General features: G+C 57.1%; 1 protein-coding gene across 4 annotated transcripts; it reads left to right on the top strand.

Moving 5' to 3' along the window:
- The first annotated feature begins 181 nt into the window (after positions 1-181).
- SSC5D (scavenger receptor cysteine rich family member with 5 domains) lies at positions 182-24,084 on the top strand. Of its 4 annotated transcripts, none has more exons than XM_045441425.1 (14): positions 182-921; positions 1,480-1,503; positions 1,800-2,108; positions 2,306-2,425; positions 2,674-2,787; positions 3,141-3,449; positions 5,390-5,707; positions 5,950-6,129; positions 8,738-9,055; positions 10,464-11,072; positions 11,146-11,460; positions 11,583-11,750; positions 19,230-19,376; positions 22,310-24,084. In XM_045441425.1, exons 1-14 carry the CDS (start codon positions 897-899, stop codon positions 23,995-23,997), a joined length of 4,644 nt encoding a protein of 1,547 aa, XP_045297381.1. In that variant the 5' UTR covers positions 182-896; the 3' UTR covers positions 23,998-24,084. The 4 variants fall into 4 exon arrangements, with proteins under 4 accessions (XP_045297381.1, XP_045297380.1, XP_045297383.1 ...); XM_045441424.1 differs by having other exon boundaries at positions 1,477-1,503; XM_045441427.1 differs by lacking the exon at positions 11,146-11,460 and having other exon boundaries at positions 185-921.
- Positions 24,085-25,157: the final 1,073 nt, after the last annotated feature.

Genomic DNA, 25,157 nt, shown 5'->3' with positions numbered 1-25,157 from the left:
TGGGGGTGCTGGACGGGGAGAAGGGGCGGCGATGAGCTCACGGCAGCCCCACTCCCTGCCAGCCTCTGACTCACGCTCCCCATTACCGAATTTTTTTCCGCCTCACAGCTGCCTGGTGCAGAGAGAGTGGGGGGCGGGGGGAGCAAGTGCGTGTGTGTGTGGTGGCCCCCTCCCTCAGCCAAGACTGGACCCCTAGTCCTTCGGCCCGCCCCCACCCCCAGCTCCCTGGAGTTCAACCACAGCTCCCACAGACAGGGGATCAAAGAGTTTGCATTGAACCCCATCAGGGGGCACAGACAGGGGTTTCTGTCTCCTTTTCCAGTCAGGAAGTCCTTCCTGGTGTCTGGCTGCAAGCCTTCTTGCTGCGGAGCCATGAGCCCCAGATGTACTGGGTCCCCAAGCCCAGCTGCTAGTTTGAATCCACTCCCAGTCCGCTCCCTCCTGGTCTCCCCGTGTTCCCTGCTGGACAAGAGAGGAGCAGATGGGTGGGTGCTGGTGCGTGCCCCCTCCCCCCCCATCAGCTCCCTTTCCTGAGCCATCTCTAAGCACAGCGGGGCGCCTGGCCTGGAGTCTCTGGCTCCCAGTGGGAGTTTGCAGTAGGACACCCTCGCTCCCCGCGGCCACCCCCCTCCTCGCCAGGCCTCAGCTGCTGGCCAGCCCCCTCCCTCCCCCCACTCCTGTCCCCTGCTGCCGCTGCAGCCTCGGCAGGCAGCCTCTCTTCCTTCTGGCAAAGCGTCCAGCCCCTGCCTGCTCCTCCCCGGTCCAGGGCGCCTCTGGCAGGCGCTCCCCCCGCTCCCGCCCTCCCTCTCTCCTTCCCTCCCTCCGGTGGCCGCAGCCTCCTCCCCTCTCCAGCTTGCGTCCCCTTTCACCCCGTCCCTGCCTTGGAGTCTGCAAACATGAGGGTCTTGGCCTGCCTTATCGGTGAGTGACCCCTTCTCCTTGGGGACTCAGGGACCTCTGACCCCTGAGCTCATCCACTTGAACGACTCAGACTTCCGGGACCCTGTCTCTGGTGCTTGGGATAAGGGACATCTGGTCCTCCTTGCCTGATCCCCCGAGGGACCCAGCCTTCTGCACAGCCAGCCCTACCCTCTTAGGACCCCAGGGACCTACCCTCCTCCCCCACCGGCCCTGACCCTGGGGGGGGGGGGGTCACCCACCATTTGACCTTAGCCAGGCCCCTGGGGGAGCACAAAGCCTGGCTCCCAGCCCTGACCTGAGGCATGTGGGGCCCCGCCTGTCTCAGGGACCTGAGTCTTGCCCAGCCCTCTACCCAGAGTCCTGCCTCACAGTAGTGGGGTTTTTGGTTCAGAGGTGTGCACATTCTGTGTGTGTGTGTGTGTGTGTGTGTGTGTGTGTGTGTGTGCGCGCGCGCGCGCACGTGCGTTGGGGTATTTAAGACGAGGGGTCTGCACTGGAGAAAGCACCCCTTCGGGCCTGCCCTCACTCTACCCTACCCCTCCATCCCCCTTCCAGCAGCTCTGATGGGGATCCAGGCTGTTGGTAAGTGGCCCTGAGCACGGCTGCCTGACCTTGCACAGTTGCAACCCACCCCTGCCCAGCCTCACCCTCCACTGCAAACCCGGCTGCCCTGCGTGGGCTCCTGACCTCGGGCACTTCTCCCCCCCAGAACCACCGCTGACCAGCCTCCCACTTCCTGTGGGGGCCACTGTTCTCCTGGGAACCCAGGAGCTGGGCGGCCGGCCTCACACCACACCCTGCAGGACAGACAGCCCCCCACCCCGCCTTCCCTGGGCCCCGCCCCCCCAACTGTCACAGCCTTTCCTCTGTCCCCCCAGAGAGGCTGCGTCTGGCCGACGGCCCCCACGGCTGTGCCGGCCGCCTGGAGGTGTGGCACGGCGGGCGCTGGGGGACCGTGTGCGACGATGGCTGGGACCTGCGGGACGCCGCCGTGGCCTGCCGCGAGCTGGGCTGCGGGGGCGCGCTGGCCGCCCCCGGAGGCGCCTTCTTTGGGGAGGGCGCGGGGCCCGTGTGGCTGAGCGAGCTGGCCTGCCGGGGCAGTGAGGGCCAGCTGGGGCTCTGCCCCCATCGCGGCTGGAAGGCCCACATTTGCTCCCATGAGGAGGACGCGGGCGTAGTCTGCGCAGGTGAGGGGCCCTTGATCCTCCTTCGGGGGCGCTCCCACAGACGCGACCCAGAAGTCCGGGCACCCCCAGCCCCAGACGCCCCCTCCAGGACTCCCAGCTCACTGCCGCCTGCCCGCCCCGCCCCCCCACCCCGGGTCTGCCTGTCTGGGGCGAGGGGGCGGGGGGCGCCCCGGCCACAGCTTCTGTGCTGTCCTCAGGTCAGCGTGTGGCCAACTCCAGGGATGGGGACGATCCACCTTCGATCCTGGAGGGGGACCCCTGGCCGGGGCTGTCTGGGGAGCTGAGCCCTGGCTCGGAGGAGCCTCCAGGGACACACGGTGAGCCCACCCTGGCCACGCTCTCTCCCCGCTTCCCACTGTGAGGGAGAGGGGACTTCCGCTAGCGCCTCCCAGGGGACAGATGGAGGCAGCGGCCGCGTCCCCCGCAGGGCCCTCGTCACAGCCCCCTGCACATCCTCCTGCACCTCCTGGGGCCGTCGGGCAGCGTGGCCTGGTCCCCCCCCCCCCCCCCCCCCGGCGGGAGGGCGAGCGGCTCCCGGCTGAGGTCTCCCCGCTGTCTCTCCCAGCACCCCGCCCGGCTGGGACCCCACAGAACAGCTCCAGGAAGAAGGGTCCCCGGCCACCCAAGCAGGCCAAATCCACCAGGGCCCCTCAGCTGACGGCCGGAGCCCCCCGACACGGTAAGGCCCCTCCCCACATCTGGACCAGCCCAGCGAGCCCTGGGTGCCCTCCTCTTCACCTGTAACGCGCAGGCCCCCAGCGCCACTACGCCCCTCGGGATCCAGCGAGGCCCAGCGCCCTGTCGTCCCCCGCCCCCACCTGATCAGGAGACCCAGGCACCCCACCCCGCTCAGATCCTGGCACCCCTCTTCACGGCCTGGCTGGCAGGTGCATCTCAGGCCACCGCCCCCTCTGGGCCTCGGTTGCCCCGGATGGAAAACGAGGGCTGTTTGAACCTGCTTTTCCCAAGCTGCCCCCCCCCCCCCAACAAGACTCAGCACTCCCTCCTTCCCTGCCCTCCCCCCCCCCCCAGAGCGGCTGCGCCTTGTCTCGGGCCCCCACGGGTGCTCCGGTCGGCTGGAGGTGTGGCACGGCGGGCGCTGGGGGACCGTGTGCGACGACGGCTGGGACCTGCGGGACGCCGCCGTGGCCTGCCGCGAGCTGGGCTGCGGGGGCGCGCTGGCCGCCCCCGGAGGCGCCAGATTCGGCCCGGGCTCAGGGCCCGTGTGGATGGATGACGTGGGGTGTGGAGGCGGAGAGCAGGCTCTGCGGGACTGTCCCCGAAGCCCCTGGGGTCGGAGCAACTGTGACCACAGCGAGGATGCGGGGCTGGTCTGCACGGGTATGTCCCCCGCCTTCCGGACGCTTACCCGAAGCTGCTGCTTGCCCCCCCTCATCTGCCCCTACTCGCAGGCTGCGGTGCCCGCACCTGCTTGATAGAGCTCTCCTCGACTCTCTCCTTCCCCCTGCCCCTGCCCTCCCCTCCCTCCTCCCTGCCTTCCCCTCCACCCTCCCTGCCCTGCCCTCCCTCCTTCCTTCCGTTCCCTCCCTCCTCCCTGCCCTCCCCTCCCTCCTCCCTTCCTTCCCCTCCCCCTGCCCTCCCCCTCCCTCCTCCCTGCCCTCCCCCTCCTCCTCCCTGCCCTGCCCTCCCTCCTCCTTGCCCTTCACTCCCTCCTCCCTGCCCTTCACTCCTTCCTCCCTTCCTTCCCCTCCCCCCTCCCTGCCCTACCCTCCCCCTCCCTCCTCCCTGCCCTCCTCCTCCCTCCTCCCTCCTCCCTCCCCTGCCCTCCCTCCTCCATGCCCTCCCCCTCCCTCCTCCCTGCCCTCCCCCTCCCTCCTCCCTTCCCTGCCTTCCCCCTCCCTCCTCCCTGCCCTCCCCCTCCCTCCTCCCTTCCCTGCCCTCCCTCCTCCCTGCCCTCCCCCTCCCTCCTCCCTGCCCTGCCCTCCCTCCTCCCTGCCCTCCTCCTCCCTCCTCCCTCCTCCCTCCCCTGCCCTCCCTCCTCCATGCCCTCCCCCTCCCTCCTCCCTGCCCTCCCCCTCCCTCCTCCCTGCCCTGCCCTCCCTCCTCCCTGCCCTCCCCCTCCCTCCTTCCTGCTCTTCTCTCCCCTCCCTGCCCTCCCCCTCCCTCCTTCCTCCTACCACTCTCCCTTCTCTTCCCTCCCCTCCCTGCCCTCCTCCTCCTACCTCTTCCTCACTCCCTCCCCTCTTCCCTCCTCCCCTCTCCCTTTCCTCCCTCCTTCCCCCCCCTCCCTTCCCTCCCCTCCCTCCTCCCTCTCTCTCTTCCCTCCTACTCCATTCCCTCCCCCTCCATGTCCCAGGGGGAGGGCAGGGAGGAGGGAGGGCAGGGAAAGGAGGAGGGAGACGGGGGTGGGAAGGGAGGAGGGAGGGAGAGGGCAGGGAGGGGGAGGAAGGGAGGTAAGTTAAGACTCCAGGGAGGGCTAAGTTGCTGAGGAGAAGTGAACCCCATGAGGCACCTGGGGAAGCTTGGTGCCCCACCACACCTTCCATTCCTGGGGGGGCCCCCGGGGGAGCCCCTCGTTTCCTAGGAGCAGATGCGAGTACAGGTGTGTCTGACGCCTCTGGCTGGCTCGTGTCTCTAGAACACTGACTGGGGGTGATTTGCCCCCCAGCCCATCTGGGGGGGGGTGGAAAGACGGACTCCACGCTCCCCAATGGACCCAGGCCTCACACCAGAAAGACCTAACAGAAACGTACCCTGAAACCAGAAGAGGTTCCTATGTAGCAGGTGGTTCTCAGCGGTGGCTGGGGGGTGGTTTTCCCATCCCCCACTCCCCAGAGGACATTGGGCGAAGTCCGGCCCTCACGCTGTAGATGCCACTCTCATCTGGGGACTGGAGCCCCGGGAGGCCGCTGGACATCCTATAGTCACAGGACAGCCCACGGCAAGGAACGACCTGTCTCCCAGCTTGAGAAGCCCTGCTTTACAGGACTGAGGCAGGCGGCCGGGGAGCAGGGGGCGGGGCAGGCCAGGGCGGTGGATGGAGGGGATCAGGGCCAATGTCACCAGGGCCTGCCCCCGGGGGAGGCAGGGGCATTGCGGGCAGGCCACAGCCGGACTCTTGGCGAGAGACTTCCCATCCTGGAGCCTTTTCCTCACCAGCAAACTGAAGTTGGAGCGCCTGCTGCGCAGCGTCACCGCGGCCCGGACGACGGATGGCTCGCATCCGAGTGTCTGTGCTGGTTTCCTGCACGTGGGGCTTACACTTGCTCACCCGTCACAGTCTCCCGTCTCTCTGTTCTCCCCCGTCTCCCCACATCCAGGCCCAGCCCCCCGGCTGCGTCTGGCCGACGGCCCCCACGGCTGTGCCGGCCGCCTGGAGGTGTGGCACGGCGGGCGCTGGGGGACCGTGTGTGACGACGCCTGGGACCTTCGGGACGCCTCCGTGGCCTGCCGCGAGCTGGGCTGTGGCGGCGCGCTGGCCGCCCCCGGAGGCGCCTTCTTTGGGGAGGGGGCTGGCCCCATCCTCCTGGATGACCTTCGGTGTCGGGGTAACGAGACAGCCTTGCGATTGTGCCCAGCACGGCCCTGGGGCCAGCACGACTGTCACCACCGGGAGGACGCCGGGGCCGTGTGTGACGGTGAGGAGGACAGCAGGGACCGCCTGGCCGGGGGTATGGTAGAGCCACCAGTAGAACTGCGGAAAGCTGGGGGGGGGGGGGGAGGCTCGCGTGGTCTCATAGCGTACACCCCATGGGCCCCTCTCTCCTTCCGTCCTGACTGCTGCCTCGCCCCATCTTGTCCCCATCCGTGCAACCTCGTCCTGCAATGGCGGTCCTGGGCTGGAGGGCGGCACGTGGTGATCACCGTCCCTCCGCCCCAGGGATGCCTCTTGGATATGTCCCTCCCACGGCCCCGGCTGCGGACGGCAACCACTCTGCGTCCCGCGACACGGCGTCCGGGCCCCCGCCCCCCACGGCGAGCCAGGCCTCACGAACCGCAGGCGGCGCCTCCCCTCCGCCTGCCTCCCCCACTGCCCCGCGGGAGCCTGGACCCGAAGCCGGTGAGTCTGGAATGCTCCCCAAGGAAGCGGGGTCTTCCCTTCTGCCTCCTCCCCCGTGGTGCCCCCCCCACACCCTTTCTCCCTGCTCAGAGACCCTCTCATCAGGGGTGGAGGAGAAAAGAGAGCCCCACACCCAGAAGGGTCTGTGCTCGCTTGAATACTCTGCTGTCACCATCCTGAGTGTTTGGAGGTTGTCTCCTCACAAACGCCGAAGGGACCCACTCAACGATAGTTGTCATTTTCATTTTTTAAAAATGTGTATTTATTTTGAGAGAGAGTGAGCATGAGCAGGGGAGAGGCAGAGAGAGAGAGAGAGAGAGAGAGAGAGAGCGAGCGCACAAGTGTCCCAAACAGGCTCCCAGCTGTTGGCGCAGAGGCTGATGCGGGGCTCGAACCCCCAAACCGTGGGATCGTGACCTGAGCTGAGAGCCGGAGGCTTAACCGACTGAGTCACCCAGGCGCCCCTCGTTTTGGTTTTTTAAATGTTTACTTCTTTTGAGAGAGAGAGCTAGTGGGGGAGGGGCAGAGAGAGAAGGAGAGAAAGAATCCCAAGCAGGCTCCAGGCTCCGAGCTGTCAGCACAGAGCCCCACGCAGGGCTCAATCCCACTAAGCGTGAGATCACGGCCTGAGCCAAAATCAAGAGCCAGACACTTAACCAAACGAGCCACCCAGGTGCCCCAGTAGTTGTCATTTTTTAAACACCGGCGTTAGTAGTGTTCGGGGGCGGTGCAGCCAGCCGATCAAGACAGGACCGTCATTGGAAAGATAGTGGGTTTCTCTCCCACCCCCCGGGCAGGGGCCACCCAGGGAAGCCCCAGGGGCGGTCAGCAGGCAGAGGGAGCGAGGGGCAAAGGCCAGCAGGAGCCGTGACTGTGGTTTCTGTGGGAAGGATCGGGCAAGGCCAGGTGGGCAGGGGTCAGGACCGGCTCGCTGGAATCGCTTCAGGGAGCCGTGGGGCGGAGGGGCTGCCCCTGGTTGTGGGGCATCCGGCCCTGGGGGGCTGAGGGCAGGTGGCCGGTGGCCCAGAGCGTGAGAGCCGCGTGGAGGCGGTGGGGGGGGGGGGGTGGGCCCCAGACGGGCTGGCCTGCACAGACAAGGCACGCTCCGGCGGCGTCTCTAGGAATCAGCCAACCCTCCGAGGGACAGGCTGTCCGGGTCAGCAAGGCCCGACGTCACAGCAGGAGAGATACAGAAAATAAGAAGGCAGGGTTGGCGCAGCTGTCTCCTCGAGGGTGGGAAAGGCCGCAGAGAGGGGAAAATTGGTTCTCCTACGGGAGGCCTCTTTCCCCTTTTGCTGAATGACGACAACTACGAGCATTCACTCAGCACTCGCTGGCTTGTGTGTGCGAGTGCTGTTCCAAGTACTCTACGTGTCTACGCCAGGTGACGCTCCCAGCCACGCGGGCCCTGGGTGCTGTCTGGTCTCTGTGTCACTCATGAAACCCCGTGATTAAAAAAATATGGGAGGGGCGCCTGGGTGGCTCAGTTGGTTGAGTGTCCGACTTCGGCTCAGGTCATGATCTCGCCGTCCGTGAGTTCGAGCCCCGCGTTGGGCTCTGTGCTGACAGCTCGGAGCCTGGAGCCTGTTTCAGATTCTGTGTCTCCCTCTCTCTCTGACCCTCCCCCGTTCACGTTCTGTCTCTGTCTCAAATAAACATTATAAAAATTAAAAAAAATATATGGGAAACTCAGGACTCCAATGAAAGCAATTTGTTCCAGGGCCCATATTCTCTTTTTTTCTTATGATACAATATATACATAATATAAAATTGACCATTTCAGTCCCTGGTAAGCATACATTTCAGCGGCATTAAATACATTCGTAAGGTCGTGCAGCCGCCAGCATCCAGCTATAGAACCTTTTCGTCATCCAGACAGACACCCCAACCCATTAAACACGGACTCCTTAGTCCCCCAGCCCCTGGCTTCTTCTACTTTCTGTCTCTATGGATTGGACTCCTCTGGGGACCTCATAGTATTTGTGCGAATGCCCTCCAGCTTCATCCATGTTGTGACACGTCTGAATTCCCTTCCTTTTAAAAAAGTTTTGTCTTATTTTATGTTTGAGAGAGAGAGTGCGAATGAGGGAGGGACAGAGAAATGAAGACAGAGTCCGAAGCAGCCTCCGGGCTCGGAACTGTCAGCACAGAGCCTGACATGGGGCTCAACGAGCTCAACGAGCTCACGAGCAGTGAGATCATGACCTGAGCCGAAGTTGGAAGCTTAACCGACTGAGCCCCCCGGGTGCCCCCAAGTTCCCTTCCTTTTCAAGGTGGAATCATATTCCGTTCTGTGTGTATACATACCTCATTTTGCTGTCCCTTCATCTAGTGACGGACGCTTGGGGTGTTTCCGAGAACAGTGCCGCTGTGAACGTTTGTGTGAATAGCCATTTTCACTTTATCTGGGGTATATCCTGGGGAGTGGGATAGTAATTCTGTGTTTAACTTTTTGAGGAACCGAGACCGTGCCCGACCCTGTCCCTGTGCCTAAGGCGGACGGTGGCACAGCGGAGGACTAATAGGTGGCTGGATGGAAGGCAGGTGGAGGGACAGAGAGAGCTGGACGGCTTCCTGACTCCCATCCTTTGGGTCTCTTCCATCCTAGGCTCCCCCCAACTGCGCCTGGTGGCAGGGCCCAGCAGGTGTTCGGGCCGGCTGGAGGTGTGGCACGCAGGGCGCTGGGGGACGGTGTGTGACGACAGCTGGGACCTACGGGACGCTGCGGTGGTCTGCCGCGAGCTGGGATGTGGCGGAGCTCGGCAGCCGGACCCTGCCGCTGGCCGCTTTGGCTGGGGGGCCGGCCCCATCTGGCTGGACGACGTGGGGTGCTTGGGGACCGAGGCTTCGCTCTCTGACTGCCCCGCTGCGCCCTGGGGGAAGCACAACTGTGCTCACAATGAAGATGTTGGAGTCACCTGCACTGGTAAGGAGGCCCTAGCCACCCACTAGTTCCTGGAGGGCTTCCTGGAGGAGGGAATGGGAAGTACCATCTGTACTAGCATCTACTGAATGCCCGTCTCCTAAGCCCGGGCCCTGGACTGGGTGTTTTCACACATGTGACCTCACAATAGGTCCAAGTGAGTGGATGTTATGCTCAATTTACACGATGAGGCTGAGGCACAGAGAGGTTAAGTAACTTGCACAAGGTCACACGGCAACGAAGTGGCAGAGTTGGGATTCTTTCTCTTCCTCCCATTCCCAAGAACGCTCCCCAAGATGAAAGGAAGTGAAGACAGGGCCGCTGGGAGATGCACAGAAGCCAGAGTGAGGGCCAGCCACAGTAAAATCAGGCTTCGTGTTCGCCGTTCGCTTCCAACATTTATCGAGTGCCAGGCACTGAGCCAGGTGCTGGGGCCTCCGGATGCAAAGAACACAGTCCCGGCCTTTGGGAAGCTCGCAGCTCACTGACGCAAAGGTGTACCAACAGATCACTGCAAACCTGTGTGACACGTTACCATTTGGGAGGTCCCCGAGGCCAACTTCCGGTTCCATAATTTCCTAGAAGGACTCACAAAAGTCAGAAAAGCTGTCTTAAAAGCCAGCCGAGGGAGGCAGCACAGGGGGCAGGTTCAGGAGAGACCTTCATGGAGCTTCCAGCCACCCTCTCCCAGGGGAGTCATGCGACATGTGACAGCACATATGAAGCACTGCCGGGCAGGGACGCTCCCCAGACTCGGGGTGCAGGGTTTGTATAGGAGCTCGGTTACAAGCTGTGCCTGCCCACCCATCACCTGTCCACGGCGCAACGCGGGTACCGATTCTCTGGTCGCCCCGGGAGCCGGGGGGCGAAGGGCCCAACCTTCCTCGGGGCACAGTGAACATTTTCCTGCGCACAGTGCTAATCCGAGAGGTGAGAGAACGGTGGCAGTCGTAGCGATGGAGCCCCTGCGCCTACGCCCTTTCCCTCTCCTCTGGAGGCCGTGGGAGCCACGGCAGGGTTTTCAGCTGGGGAGTGAGCTGTCGGATCTGGTACCACCCTGGTGACTGGTGAGAGGTGGACAGTGAGAAGTCACAGGAAGTGAGGCCACGCGTGGCCAGAGAGAGGAGGACGACAGGTCGGAAGTGAGAAGGGCACAGAGGGCCAGTCACATCACTGTGCGAGACAAGGAGGCAGGGGGTGGGGTCAGATTTGGCTGGCCGCGGTATCCCCAGGGTCTGGCACAGTGCCTGGATCGCAGAAGATGCTCAACAAATGTTTGGCACGTGAATGAGTGAATGAATAATGAGGGGATTAATGGAAACGTGGTGATTGCAGAGAGGGGAGGTGTAGACAGATAATCTTGTCATTATGGTGTCCGCCATCTTCCCTGTCCTCTCCTCGCACCTTCCAGAGACCCCTGGCCTGGACTCTATCTCAGACCCCTTCAGTTGGAGCTGGATCCCCGGCCTGGGTAGAGATCCGGACGCCTGGCTCCCCGGGGAGCTGGCCACCAAGCCCTCTGCGAGGCTGACCCCCAGCGTTCCTGAGAAAACCACCACCAAGGCCCCAGGGAAAATGCCCAAGAGTACTAAGAAGTGGGTGACCAAAAATGCAAAGCGACCGACCACTCAGCCCCCCGTGACGCCAACCACTAAACATTCCAGGGTCCTGGGCACCCAGAGGCCCCTTGAACTGACCTCACGGACCACCACAACCCTGACCACTGAGGCCTCCCACAGACCAGTTTCAGAGTCTACTGCAAAGCTGACCACTGGGGTCCCCCACGGGATGACCTCACATACCACTGCAACACGGACTCCCCGGGCCCCCCGAGAACGGACCTCTAAGGCCGTGGCAACGTCAACCACTCAAGGCCCCCGAGAGGTGACCTCTGAGGCCACCGCAACGCGAATCCCTCTGACCCCCAAGGAGTCATCAGCTGAGATCCCAGCACAGGGTTCTCCAGAGTCACCCAAAGACCCAGCCCCCTCCCCCACTGGGAGCACCACTCGAGGATCAGGTGAGTGGAGGGAACACAAGAGGTGAGGCTGGCCCCTCTTGACCCCTCCTGACTTGGGGCCTTCTACCGGCAGGCCCGTTCCGCGTGCGTCTGGCTGATGGGCCCAACCGGTGTGCTGGCCGGCTGGAAGTGTGGCATGCTGGGCGCTGGGGGACAGTGTGCGATGACAGCTGGGACCTGCGGGACAGTACCGTGGCCTGCTGGGAGCTGGGCTGTGGAAGGGTCCGGCCCCGAGTGGGCAAAACCCACTACGGCCCCGGGACGGGCCCCATCTGGCTGGATGACGTGGGCTGCAAGGGAATCGAGGCCTCGCTGAGTGACTGCCCTGCTGGGGCATGGGGCCAGCACAACTGTGACCACGAGGAAGACGTGGGGCTCACCTGCACTGGTACTGGGGATGGGGTGGGGGACCCAGAGTCACTGCAGGAGATTCTGGAAGGGTAGTTTGGAGCTGCAGCAAGGACCTCGGAGACAGGGCAGGGCTCAATCCATGCCCCACTTTCTCCCAAGGCTACGCCGATGAGGATGATTATCCCCCCTGGACCTGGGATCCCACCTCGGGAGAGGACCTGGCCAAGGGGACCACCGCCGCAGGGGTGCCTGGACACATGCTCTCCTGGGGCACCACCAAAAGCCCAGGGGGACCCTCCCCAGCAACAAGGCGTCTTCCACATACAGGTGAGGGGCACGGCCAGGGTGCGGAGCGGGCCATCATGGACCTGTGCGCGCCTCCCCAGTCAAGTTTTCCGTGGCCCTAGGGCCCCTAAAACGTTCCCTCTGGAACTCTTTGTGGAGAGGCTTGAAGAGGAGAACCCCCCCACCCCATTCCCACCCCAGGCACCCTGTGTCTCCGAGAATCAGACTAGACTTCGCAGGGTCTGAGCCCATGGTCCTCCCGCAAACCAGCCAACCAGCAGTCACACCTGAGCCTGGGCCCTTCCACCCCGACAGCCCCAGCTGGCCCAGGTCACCGCGTTGTCATCCCCCCAGCGCCCTCCACTTGGTCCTCCCCTCATGCTCTGGTCTGGGTCAGGGAGTGGTTCAGTGGCGGGGTGAGGAGCCCCGAATGGAGGGTTCCCCTCCCTTTGGCCAGTGGGGCGGCCTTCAGCCCCACAGCTCGGCCCGCGGCCCCTCTCACTGCAGCAGGAACTGTCCTTTCCGCCTCTGTGGCCACACCTGGGGGCGTGGGCCTCAGCCCGGCTCTCTCCGGCTTCACAAGCGCCTCCCTCCCGGGCCAGCGCCCTTGCGCTTGCGTGTACGTGCGTGCGCGTGCTTTCATGGGCGTCTGCGCGGCCCACGTCCCTGCGCGTGCGCGTACGTGTGGGCGCGTGCACTCGTGAGCGTTGGCGCGGCCCGCGGCCCTGCGCGTAGCGTGCTGTCGCGGGTTTCTCTGTGGCCCGCGTCCCTGTGGGTGAGTGCGCTCCCAGGCATCTCTGTGGCCCGCCCCCGCGTGCGTGTTGGTGCTCTCGCGAGTTTCTCCTCGGCGCGCGTGCGTGCGCGCGCGTGCACGCGCCCCTCCATCCTCTCGGCCCTCCCCGCTCTCCCATCCACGCCGCCCCTCCGTCTCCGCATCTCCGCGGGTCCGCCTCCCGCTCCCCGTGGCTCTCGCGTGCTCGCATCCAGTGCACGTTCCCAGCCTTCCTGTGTTCCACACTCTACGCCTCCGCCTCCTCTTCGGGTTCCGCTGTTTCTCAGGCCGGGTCACTACTTTCCCCATCTGACCACCCCCCCCCCCCCCCGCGCTCCCTGTCACCCTCGTGCTCCTTGCCTCGCACGGTGGCTTCTTCGCCTTCTCCTCACGGCTGTCTCCTCCTGCCCCAGCCCCACCGTTGCCGCCCAGTCCAGCCTGCCGCACCCGCTGCGCCTCGGGCTGCTCTCGCCCTCTGCTTCTTCGTGTGCCCTCCCATCTCCTGAAGGTCCCCCTTCTGCCTGTCCCCCCGCGCCCCTCTGCCTCTTCTGCGAGACTCGTCCCCTCGGGACCGCCCCTCCCCTCGCCCCCTTTCCCGCCTTTTTGTGGCGCGCAGCACGCACGCGCACTCGCACTCCGCCGCCCTTGGCGAGAGAGCCCGGCTCCGGCGGGCTCACGCCGTGTGACGTCACAGGCGCTCTGCGCCTCCTGATTGGCCGGCCAGCCCCCGCCCGCGGTAATAAAAGCCGGGTGAGGCGCCTCGGGGGCTTCTAGAGCGGCTGCCTGTCTGCGAGGCTGGGCTTCTGGTGCGAGCGAGAGAGGGAGGGGAAGAGCAGGCCGAGGGGCCGCGGCGCTGTAGGGTGGGGGACCCGAGTTGTGAGCCAGGGCCCGTCCAGCCCAGTTTTAGAGGTGCTGCACCTCGGTGCATTGTGGCCAGGGTTCTAGAGCTCTTGTTCTCTGCAACCCGGAGCGGGACCCCTGCCTGTCCCGTGGCGCCCCCTCGCGGTGAACACGGTCACACGCTGGGCGGGGGGGCCCTTCCCTGGGAGTGGGGGGGTGCGGGGTGAGAAGGCATTGCTTGAGCACCGATAAGTGCGAACTGTGCAGGGGGAGGCTCGGGGTAGTCACGCGTACCGTCTTCACAGTGAGGCCAGCTGGGGAGTGGGAGGAAGCATAGACGTGGATTCCTGTCCTCACTGCAAGGTGACCTCGAAAAACATGACTCCACCTCTTTGGGCCTCACTTTCTTCCTCTGAGGAAACAGTGCAGGAGAGCTCACCTTTTCTGTGCTGGGCACGCGTGGTTCCAACAACCAGGAGACCTGCGTCCTGTTGTTAACGCCCGTGTTTCAGGTGGGGGAAAAACACTCCGACTCAGAACTTGAACTCAGGGAACCCCCATGGCGATCCATTTGAAACGATTTCACGCACAGTTTGCCCATTGGGTTGGGAAAGATTACTGAACTACTGAGGTAATTAGCGCTGAGTTCTGGAGTCCAACTCCTTGGGTTCCGGTTGTGGCTCCACCAAGATGAGAACTAGCTGGGTGACCTCCGGTCGCAAACCAACGAGCAAAAGGTGTGTGAAATAGTTTAAAACCACAGAACGTTGGTTGTTAGATTTATTTACCGTCTAATGAACAATCCCGGGGAAGGAGTCGTTCTTTCTAGCAGAGCAGTCGGGAAAAGCCTCGCAGAGGAAGTGGTATTATCCCCAGCAGCAGACACCAGGAGGAAGGGATTTCTCAGAGGAGCAAAAAAGCTGACGTGGAGAAAATTGCGCTGCCAGTCTGGCCCATTGTCATCTCCACTGGACTTTTAGTTCTGTCGTGTGTCTGACCGTCCGTTTGTGTTGCTACCCTGACACAGAACCACACATTTAGTGGCTTAAAACAACACAAACTTATTTTGCAGTTCTGTAGGTCACAAGTTCAACAGGGGTCTACTAGGGCCTAAAACCGAGGTGTCAGCAGGGATGTGTTCCTTCCGGAGGCTCTAGGGAGACTCCATTGCTGTACCTTTTCCAGCCTCTAGAGGCGCCCACATTCCTTGACTCTTGGCCCCTTCTTCCATCTTCAGAGCCAGCAATGTTGCATCTCTCCGGACTGCCTTCACATCTTTCTCTGTCCTGATTTTTTTTTTTTTAATTTTTTTTCAACGTTTATTTATTTTTGGGACAGAGAGAGACAGAGCATGAACGGGGGAGGGGCAGAGAGAGAGGGAGACACAGAATCAGAAACAGGCTCCAGGCTCTGAGCCATCAGCCCAGAGCCCGACGCGGGGCTCGAACTCACGGACCGCGAGATCGTGACCTGGCTGAAGTCGGACGCTTAACCGACTGCGCCACCCAGGCGCCCCTCTCTGTCCTGATTTTAAGGAGTTGTCCCAATTGGATTGGGTCTCCTTGGACTGATGCAGGACAATCTCTTCATCTCAAGGTCTGGACCTTTAATCACATTCTGCAGTATCCCTTTTGCCACATCAGGTAACATATTCACAGGTTCTGGGGATTAGGGCATGGACATCTCTGGGGGAGCGTTGTTCTATCTACCACAGAATCTGTGTTGTAGAGACTCAGGAACTTAAATGTTTGTCGAATGATTGGTTGAACGAATGAATGAGAAACCACAGTGTAAGTCTGGAGACGGCATACAGCCGAAGCTAGACAAAGTCTAGCTGAAGCTCACAAAGCTTGGATTTTCCCTTCCTAGTTCACTGAAGTAACATTTCCTGAGGCTTCTCAGAATTTGGACACACGGACATTAACTTTCTGTTAAATGCCCACTGTGTGTCAGGCACGAATACTAACCCCTGGGAACGTAGCAGTGATGAGCAAGGGAAAGGGAGGCTGAGATTTACAATTTAGAGTAGGATGGGCAAGATATTCCTTACTGAGAAAGTGCCCTGTAAGTGATGACCTTAAGAGAAGGGCAAGGACATCAGCATGGCTGGAGCGGAGTGCGCCGGGCAGGGGGAGAGTGATAGGAGAGGAAGCTAGAATTTGAGTTTTGTTCTGCACGCAGTGGTGGAGAATTTTCAGTTTGGAAGGACATGATCACATGTGTATTTTCAAAGCAGTCACTGAGGATGCCAGATGAGAAATGGATGGGGAAGCTAGAGTGCATGGCGGGAGACCCGGAGGTCTATGGAGAGGTGACAGTGGTCTCGACTGGGGTGGTGGTGGAGACTGAGGGAGAAGTGGATGTACGTAAGCTGTATTGTGGGAGTTTTGAGCTGGGGTATTTGAGTGATGGGTCAGGTAGGGTGTGAGAAGAGGAAGGTAGGGGATGGGAACCCACCTTCCACTGGATCTGGGGACACTGCGGGTGGATGCAGAGGACCACAGTGGGAATATAGATCCGTTGGGGATGCATTGGACACACTCAAGTGGACACATTAGATACGCAATCCTGGAGCTCTGAGGTGTGCCTGGGCTGAAGCTATAAGTCGACAGATGGAATTTGAAGCTGTGGGGATGGATGAGGCTATGCAGACGGACAGCCGTGCCTAGCGGACCTCCCACACCCAGCTCGGAAGGTGGGATGACTCATGGATTTGGGCTGTTGCCATATGTTATGGCTGCATGAGCCCGTGCAGAGGGGAGAGGACCCAAGATCGAATGCAGGATTAAATGTAGAGGTTGGACGATAATAAAAGCAGTAATAGCTAATATTCATCAAATGCTCTCCATGTGCCAGGCACCATCTACATGTGTCACATGGTTTAATTCACTTCCTCCCCATGGAACCTTATGAGAGGAGCACTATCCTTAATACCGTTTTACAGATAAGGAAACTGAGGTGCAGAGAGGCCAGGACAGCAAAGGGCAGAGCTTGGCTTCATACTCCATCATTTACACTCTTAGCCACTCTAGCCACGGAGACAGGGAAGGAGCGTTTGACAGAGTTAGTTAGCTCTGAAGAACCCAGGAAGCATAAAGCAAGGCATGACTTCATTGAGGGGGAAAAGGGAGGGGGCTTTGAATAAAATCCTGAAGGTTGAATAAAAGCTCACCACGGAAGGAGTGAAGACTCGGGAAATTTGCACCCCGAGGGAAAGAGGTCTCCACTTAGGACCAGGTAGACCTGTGTGGGTCTGAAACCTAATACTGCGCCTTAGCTGTGTGACTTTGGGAAAGCCCCTTGCCCTCTCTGGGCTTCAGTTTGGTCATCTGTAGTGAGACAGCAGCTTCTCCACCCACCCTCTCCGCATGAGATTGCCAAAAATTAATATGTCCGACAGCACCAAGGATGTGGGATAAAGGTGGGCATGAGCCTCTGTTCCTGGGTAGGAGAGCAGTTTGACACTAGGGAGATGCATTTGCCTTTCACACAGCAATTGTACAACTAGGTGTTGAGCTCTCACTCATGAGCCCAGGGACACAAGTATAAATTCACTACATTTGTATTTGTAACCGCAGAACATTGGCCACAGCCTAGCCCTCTGTCAACAGGGGCGTCGATGAACCAACAGATGTGTATTTCTACAATAGAACAGTATCCAAAGGTTAAAAAGAAGGAACCAGACATATATGGATTCAATTCCAAGAATAAGCTTATCACATGCCATTCAGTAGATGCCACCACGGTACCCACTCTACAGGGGAGGAAATTGAGTCGTGGAGAAATTGGTGGCTTGTTCACCCAGCTAGGAAGGGACACGTCCGAGAAGTAGCTGCCCAAGGACATGTACGGGATATACGTGGATGTGCATGGTCTTAAACTAATCGTAGGAAGTGTGGAGAAACAATATGGCGTCGGGGAGTACTTCCTCTGTAGCCAAGCTGTAAAGGCGTGTTTGGCAGTGATAAGCTGGACTTTGAGCAGCGGCTCCCTCCCCCTGATGCAGGGAAGGGATGTGGTTGGGTCTCATGAGGGCTATAACTCTGCCATGCTGCTGCTTCAATTAAAAATGCATACATTTCAATGAAAAAAAAAATCAAATCGATCACACACTAATGGACCATGAGCAGGTGGCCATATCTTAGAGCACATTTCAAGAACACAGAGACCCAATGCGTGTGCTTGCAGTTGGGGGACTGACACTTTAACAGGAAGAGAGCTTCCATTTGTGTTCTTAATGGAGCCCTCCTAAAACCCAGCATCCTGAGAAGAAATCTTCACAGCTAATGGGTTTTTTTTTTCCCTCTAAACTCTTTTTTCCATTTTTAATTTTTAAATTAATAGTGCTGCTAATGTTTTTTAAAATTCCTAATGAGTATGACCATGAGGTAGGATTTCATAGCTATCCTCTTAAGGTATTTATCAGGCATGGGGAAGGTATTTAATTAAGAACAGTTAACAGGGAGACATGACTATAGTATCTGCAATGCTGGGCATCGGGATGAAGACCCTTGTTCTGTTAGCATGCAATGTATTAGGTGACAAAGCCAGGGATTTCTGCACCTGGGACAGCTAGCCACAGAGCTCAAGGCGACCAGGACAAACATGTCCAGGGTGGCAGACACCATCCTTCTGAGCACCTCAAGGTTTGGGGTCCAGTGTGAGCAGCAACGTGTGGAAGGTGCTGGAGAGGTGGGCAGGGACAGTTAATGAAGGGATATGAGGAACGTGGACTTTATGGTTGCACAGTTTGAAGACCCCAAAACCCACTGAATTGTACAGTTTAAGGTATATGAATTATATCTCAACAAAGCTATTGTTAAAAGCTAGAAGACTTATTTCAATCTTTCTATTCTCCCTATATAAAATGGTATATTTTACATTTATAAAATGGCATATTTTTTTTTTAATTTTTTTTTCAACGTTTATTTACTTTTGGGACAGAGAGAGACAGAGCATGAACGGGGGAGGGGCAGAGAGAGAGGGAGACACAGAATCGGAAACAGGCTCCAGGCTCTGAGCCATCAGCCCAGAGCCTGACGCGGGGCTCGAACTCACGGACCGCGAGATCGTGACCTGGCTGAAGTCGGACGCTTAACCGACTGCGCCACCCAGGCGCCCCAAAATGGCATATTTTTATATTACACAGCTGACCATTGAACAGCATGGGGGTTAGGGGCACCGACTCCCACGCAGTTGAAAATCTCCATGTAACTTTTGACTCCCTTAAAACTTAACTACTAATAGCCTACTGTTGACAGGAAGCCTTACCAATAACATAAACAACACACATTTTGTATGTATGTATGTATGTATGTATGTATGTATGTATGTATGTATATAATATATATGTATGTATATATGTATTACACTGAATTTTTAGTAAGCTAGAGAAAAAAGTTACTAAAATCATAAGGAAGAGAAAATGCATTTACAGTACTGTACTGTGTTTATGGAAAAAATCCACATATAAGTGGACCTACACATTTCAAACCCACAGTGTTCAAGGGTCAGCTGTATATTATACATTTCTATGTTATATAAAATTGTCATGTAGAGATTATCTAAGAGATCTAGAAAAAATATTATGGAAATATTCCTGGTAGTTCATTACTAAATATATTACAGGGTTTTTTTCCCCCTGGGAAAAAAAATAAAGAATGAGGAAGAGCAGGGACTTCAGGAAAGCGAAGTAATAACTGTTCTTATTGTAAAAGCTAGTTTAGTCCCAGTTTCTGTTATTGGTAGTTGAAAGCATCTCAGCTGAGTCACCAGGGTGGCTGTGGGGTCAGGGAGGAGATTGGGGTGGTGGTCCAGGTGACACAGGATGAGGCCTGAGTTGAATTCCAGGATGAACAGAGGGTCAAAATCAAGAGAAGTGAGACTCAGTTCTCCCTATATCTCTTAAGGTGACAAGGATGGTTATGAGTCTTTTCGGACATGGGATACACCTTCAGGAGGGGCTCTGCCCAAGGGGACACCCACCACTCTTACCACTGGCACCACCCGGGACCCAGACCATCCCTCTCCAGCTCCAAGGATCCGTGGAGACACAGGTGAGGCATGTAGCTGTGGCGAGGGACCAGGGTGTTTGTGTTGTGGGGCAGAGATGGACTGCACATTCCCCAGTGGTGACCCCACTTTTACCCCACAGACCCAACAGAAATGCACCCTGAAACAAGGGGTTATTATCTACATCAGTGGTCCCAACTGGGGATGATTGGCAATATCAGAATATGTTTGGGATCTTCACAACTAAAAGAAGGGAGTCTACTAGAACCTAATGGGTAGAGGCCAGGGATGTTGTTACATACCCTACTCTGCACAGGACAGTCCCCCACAACAAAGAATCCCAGCTCCAAATGTCAACAATGCCTGGATTTGAGAAACCCTAACCTATACTATGCAGTTCACTCTGACAAATCAGTAAGAAAATGACAGGAAACCCTCTAAGAAAATGGGTAAGAGTTATGAACAGGTGATTCACAGAAGGGGAAGACCAAATGGCCAACAAGTTTATGTAGAAACATTCACACTCAAAAGAAATCAGGAAATTCAAATTAAAATGATGACAAGCTTGGAAAAAAATGGAAAGGTAGCTAATATCAAGTGTGGGTGAGGACGTAAGGAGACAGGCATCCCAACTGGATACAGCGATTCAATAAAAACAATTCAGTGAAATTAGGGGCACCTGCCTGGCTCAGTCGGAAGAGCGCGCAACTCTTAATCTCAGGATCGTGGGTTCAAGCCCCACGTTGGGTGTAGAGATTACTTAAATACAGAAAACTTTTAAAAATTTTGGTGAAATTAAATATGATTGCACATTATGACCCAGCAATCCTGCTCCTAGATATGTATTCCAGAGAAATTCTTAAATAGGCTTATAAGGGAAACCTATATGAAGGTGTCCTTTGGAATGGTGTGGTGTCAGGGAGTTGGAGGCAAGTTAAGTGTCTGACAGTGGGTAACGAGAAATGCAATGGGTACACATGATGGACCCATGCAATAGCTAAAAGAATGAATAGCTGCACACACGGCAACACACACAGTTCATGGTAGGTACGAACACCATGATATGGAGGAAGGAAGTCAGAACCAGAGTGAGAGCTCCAGCAGAATGTGATTTACAAAAACTCAAAGCACAAACACAAAAATACATGTACGCTTAATGTATTCACACACACACCTATATGGATTCTATATTGTGTGAGAACATACATATCTTTAAGGACCTATGTCAAATACATTAAAGGAGGTAGCTATGGGAGAAAGTGAGAGGGATGGAGGTCGGGGAGGAAAAAGGAGAAAAAGGAAGAGGAGACCCTGCAGGACTGTTGGTGACAATGTACACAGGAGTATGATTAGCTTAGCTCTCTGCACCGTGGGTCTGAAAAATTAAAAATCAATACCACTCTAGATATCTGAACCCCTACAGTACCTAAGCAAGCTGAGATTCTTGAAATAGTAACTAAAACCAGCTAACATTTATAACAATATGCCGCATGTCAGGTATTATTATTCTAAGCAATATGTGTGTGTGTGTGTGTGTGTGTGTGTGTGTGTGTGTGTATATATATATATATATATATATATATATATATATATTACCCCTTTAGCCCTCATGACATCTACATGAGCCCTATGATGTAGGTGTTAATGCCCATTTCACAGAAAACAGAAATTGAGGTACAGACATCAAGGCCTATGACAGTATTAATAGTCATGAGAGTGTCTATTACGTGCTAGGCATTGTGCTAAGTGCTCCGTATACACATGAGCTCCCTGAGTCCTCATGACAGCTCATCCACAAACCGAGATTCAAGACAGTTTTGTGACTCGTCCACAGTCACCTAGTTAGGAAGCGATGGAGCCGGGGTGTAAGCCCAGGCAGCCTGGCTGGAGGCCAAGCCCTTTACTTAACTGCTTCTCCAACGTTGTAAACACAAGGCAGGAACAAGATGCACCTAAAAAAAATCCTACAAGAAAACTGGAATCCTCTAGCGCTGTGTCATTCAATATGGTAGCTACCAATACAGCTGGCTATTTTAAGTGTAAATGAATCAAAACCATTTTCTTGGGCAGACTAGCTACATTTCAAGTACTCAGTAGCCACGTGTTATCATTTCCATCACTGAGAAAGTGATGTTTAATGGTCTAAACTCTAAATGCAGAGGACCTTGCTTTGCATCTTTTCCCCGCAATTTGTGAACTGTATCCGTGCCACCTATGGCAGGTTACCTGCCATCTAGGCCTGATTCCCTGCATCTGCAAAAAGGGATACAATCCGTTCTTACCTGGAAGCTAGGCCAGGAAAAGAGGGCGAGGCTTCTCACTCTACTCAGGCCCTAAATTTAAGGGACTGCCCAAACACTCAGCAATCAAGGTAGATAATACCTTTATATTTTTAAAATAACAAATTAATGCAAAACATTCACAATGAGCTACATAGCAAAAATTTAACTAAAGGCAAAAATTTAACTGAGTCTCTTTTTTGGATCTTTTGCGATAATTTTACTTAAAACTGACATAAAAATCTTGATTACTGAGATTGCGCTTTGGAACCGCTCTGCATCCCCCCTCACGCTTCTGCCCCTTCTGGCATTTCCCACACCCCTCCCCCAAATATCCCTGCGGCCCCTCCTGCACCCCCAGGTAAGCCTCCACATCCCCCACACTTTCGCATCTCACTGCAAGCTTCCAGTCCCCCACCGTCTTGCTGCCCCCCACATTTTCGCTGCCTCGTGCCTTCTGAGGTGGCCCTCTCCGTCGCGTCCCTCATGCGCAGTGGAGGACGCCAGGTGGCGCCTGGAGACATTGCAGGAGGCGGGGAGGTGGGGCGCTGGGGGTGGGTGAAGTCTGCCGGTGACTCAAGACGTCACGAGGCCTTGCGCCTTCTCATTGGTCAGCTCTTCCCTGGAGGGGCGTGGCGGGCCGCGGGAGTAGGTGGGGCGGACTGACCTCGGGCCATCCGTCTTTCCAACTCCTCCAGGTTCCGAGAGAAAACTGTGGCCCCAGCGTAGGCTGCTGCGCCCCACATCGTCCCGGACGGTGCCCCCTGCCCCTTCCCCAGATCCCTCCGCCTCGTCAGAGCCCCCGGGCTCACCGGTGACCTCTGTGACCTCCAACCCTGCGCCATGGTTCATTCCTGAGGCAGCTTCAACGCGGAAGGTGACCTCTGACCCTCCTGACACATTGCCACCCAGCCCGGACCTGGCCTCCTGGATGAGCTCTGACCTCACCTTGACAACCCCTGGCTTCACTTTGTCTACCCCTGACGCCACTGTGATTTCAGCATCGCCGTCTGATCTCTCACCTACCCCACCACCCGCTTTGCCCAAAGAGCTGACCTCTGACCCCTCTGCACCAGAGGTGGTGACCCACCTGTTTTCTACCTCAGAGTTGACTACAGAATCTGTCACAATCCCAAACTTGGACGCAGCTCCATACCCCAACTCAGTTCCAGATCATTCCAGATCCCCAGACCCCTCCACAAGCCCCTACCCCACTACCACCCCTCACTCTGCCTTGACCTCTCACCCCTCTACCTCCACTACCTCTCAACCCACTACCGCCTTTCCCCCAACTACAACACCTCACTCCACCGCCACGCCTCACTCCACCACAACCCCTCACCCTACCACCACCCCTCAACCTGTTACACCCCCTCAACCCACCACACCCCCTCAACCCACCACACCCTCTCAACCCACCACACCCCCCCAACCCACCACACCCCTTTACCTTACCACAACCCCTCACCCCACCACAACCCTTCACCCTACCACAACCCCATACCCCACCACGACCCCTCAGTCCACCACACCCCCTCATTCTACCACTGCTCAACCCACTACAACCCCCCACCCTATCACAACCAGTTACCCTGCCACGACCCCTGACTCCACCATGACCCCTCATTCTACCACCTCTACTCATCCCACCGTGACTGCTGACCCTACCTCAACCCCTGTGGTTACTGTCAAATCCATTCTAACTTCCTTGGAAACAGAGTTCTCTCCCACTCCAGTGCCAGCAGTCAAGCCCAGCCTGCACCCCTGGTTGACCTCCATGGGAGCCGCTCATCTCTCTCAGATGTCCAGCCTAGCACCTTTTCCAGCCTCAGAGTCCAGCCACCCCAGGTCTTCTCCAGGCCCAAGCTTGGACACACTGTCCACTGAGGATTTCCAACCACCAAGAAGCCAGAGCCCCAAACCAACTCCACCACCCACCCAGACCCCACACTCAGCCTCTGACCCCACAGGGACCTCTGACCTCCATCTGTCTTCCATGGTCCACCCCTTGGATCAACCTCCTCCTGACCATTTCACCCTAAGGCCAACCCCTGGGCAGGACCCAGACCCCGTTGGCCCATGTGTGACTCCAGCACCACCTGTAAAGGTCATGGCCTGTGAGCCGCCTGCCCTGGTAGAGCTAGTGGCTGCTGTGAGGGATGTGAGTGGCCAGCTGCAGAGGCTGACCCAGGTCCTGAAGCAGGACCAGCAGCAGCGCCAAGCTCTGGAACTGGGGCTGACTCAGCTGGTGGAGGCCACCCGGGGTCTGGGGCAGCTGGGTGAGGTTGTAAAGAGACTGGCCGAGAGAGCCTGGCCCCCCAGCACACCTGCACCAACCACCACCACCCCAGAGGAGGAAGAAAGGCCTCTGAGGGGAGATGTGTGACCCTATATGGGATTTGAGGGGCTTAAAATGCTCCCAATCAAAAAATGAAAACCAAAGTATCTAATTAAAAACAAGATGTCAATGACATTTGTGGGGACCTAGGGGAACCCCAGGGAGATGGAATCACAAGAGTGACCTTGATTTATGAATGCCACAGGCACCATGCAAGGCACTGATTTTATGATGAGGATGTTGGTGATGATGGGTGATGATCATGATGGTCATAGTGACTATATGTAGTGAGAATGATGATGGTGATGGTCATGATGGTGACAATGTGGTCACAAGGATGATGGTGATGGAAGTAATGTGGGAGATGATCATGGTGGTGATGATGACAATGGAAGTGATGATGATGACGATGAAGGTGATCATGGTCGTGGGCACGATGGCGATGATCATGGTGATGAAGATCATGGTGGAGAGGATGATGATGGTGGTGGTCATGGGAATGATGGTGATGATTGTGGTGATGAAGATCATGATGGAGATGATGATGATGATGGTCGTCATGGGCATGATGATGATGAAGATCATGGTGGAGATGATGATGGTGGTCATGGGCGTGATGGTGATAAAGGTCATGGTGGAGATGATGATGATGTTCATGGGCGTGATGGCGATGAAGATCATGGTGGAGATGATGATGATGGTGGTCATGGGCGTGATGGCGATGAAGATCATGGTGGAGATGATGATGATGGTGGTCATGGGTGTGATGGTGATGAAGATCAGGGTGGAGATGATGATGGTGGTCATGGGTGTGATGGTGATGAAGATCATGGTGGAGATGATGGTAGTAATAGTGGTGATAGGCATGAGGGTAATGATCATGGTGATGAAAATCATGATGGAGGTGATGGTGATGAAGATGATGCCACCATGGGAGCTGATGAAGCCCTATGAAGGCAGAAATCTTTGTCCTATTCACAGATGTATGCCCGGCTCTTAGAGCCTGATGCAGCGTACACACTCCATAAATATCTTTTGAATGAGTGAGTACATGACAATAATAATAATGACTAATATTTGTTGGGTACTTCCTTTAGGTCAGGCTCTGTTTTCAGGGCTTTATGTGCCTAACGACACTTTATCTTCATGAACACCTGCTGAGGAGGGTACTGTTACCACAGCTCAGCAGAGACAGGGTGAGCTTTGGA

Source organism: Leopardus geoffroyi, chromosome E2 (genome assembly GCF_018350155.1).
Source record: "Leopardus geoffroyi isolate Oge1 chromosome E2, O.geoffroyi_Oge1_pat1.0, whole genome shotgun sequence".
In the NCBI taxonomy this organism is placed as follows: domain Eukaryota; kingdom Metazoa; phylum Chordata; class Mammalia; order Carnivora; family Felidae; genus Leopardus; species Leopardus geoffroyi.
The sequence above is the reverse complement of the archived record's forward strand: the minus strand, read 5'-3'. Positions and strand labels throughout refer to the sequence as shown.

Coding starts and splice junctions, on each gene's coding strand:
- SSC5D (XM_045441424.1), top strand. CDS start 897: ATGAGGGTCTTGGCCTGCCTTATCG. Junction 2,426..2,673: donor GGAGCCTCCAGGGACACACG/GTGAGCCCACCC, acceptor TGTCTCTCCCAG/CACCCCGCCCGGCTGGGACC. Junction 3,450..5,389: donor TGCGGGGCTGGTCTGCACGG/GTATGTCCCCCG, acceptor CCCCACATCCAG/GCCCAGCCCCCCGGCTGCGT.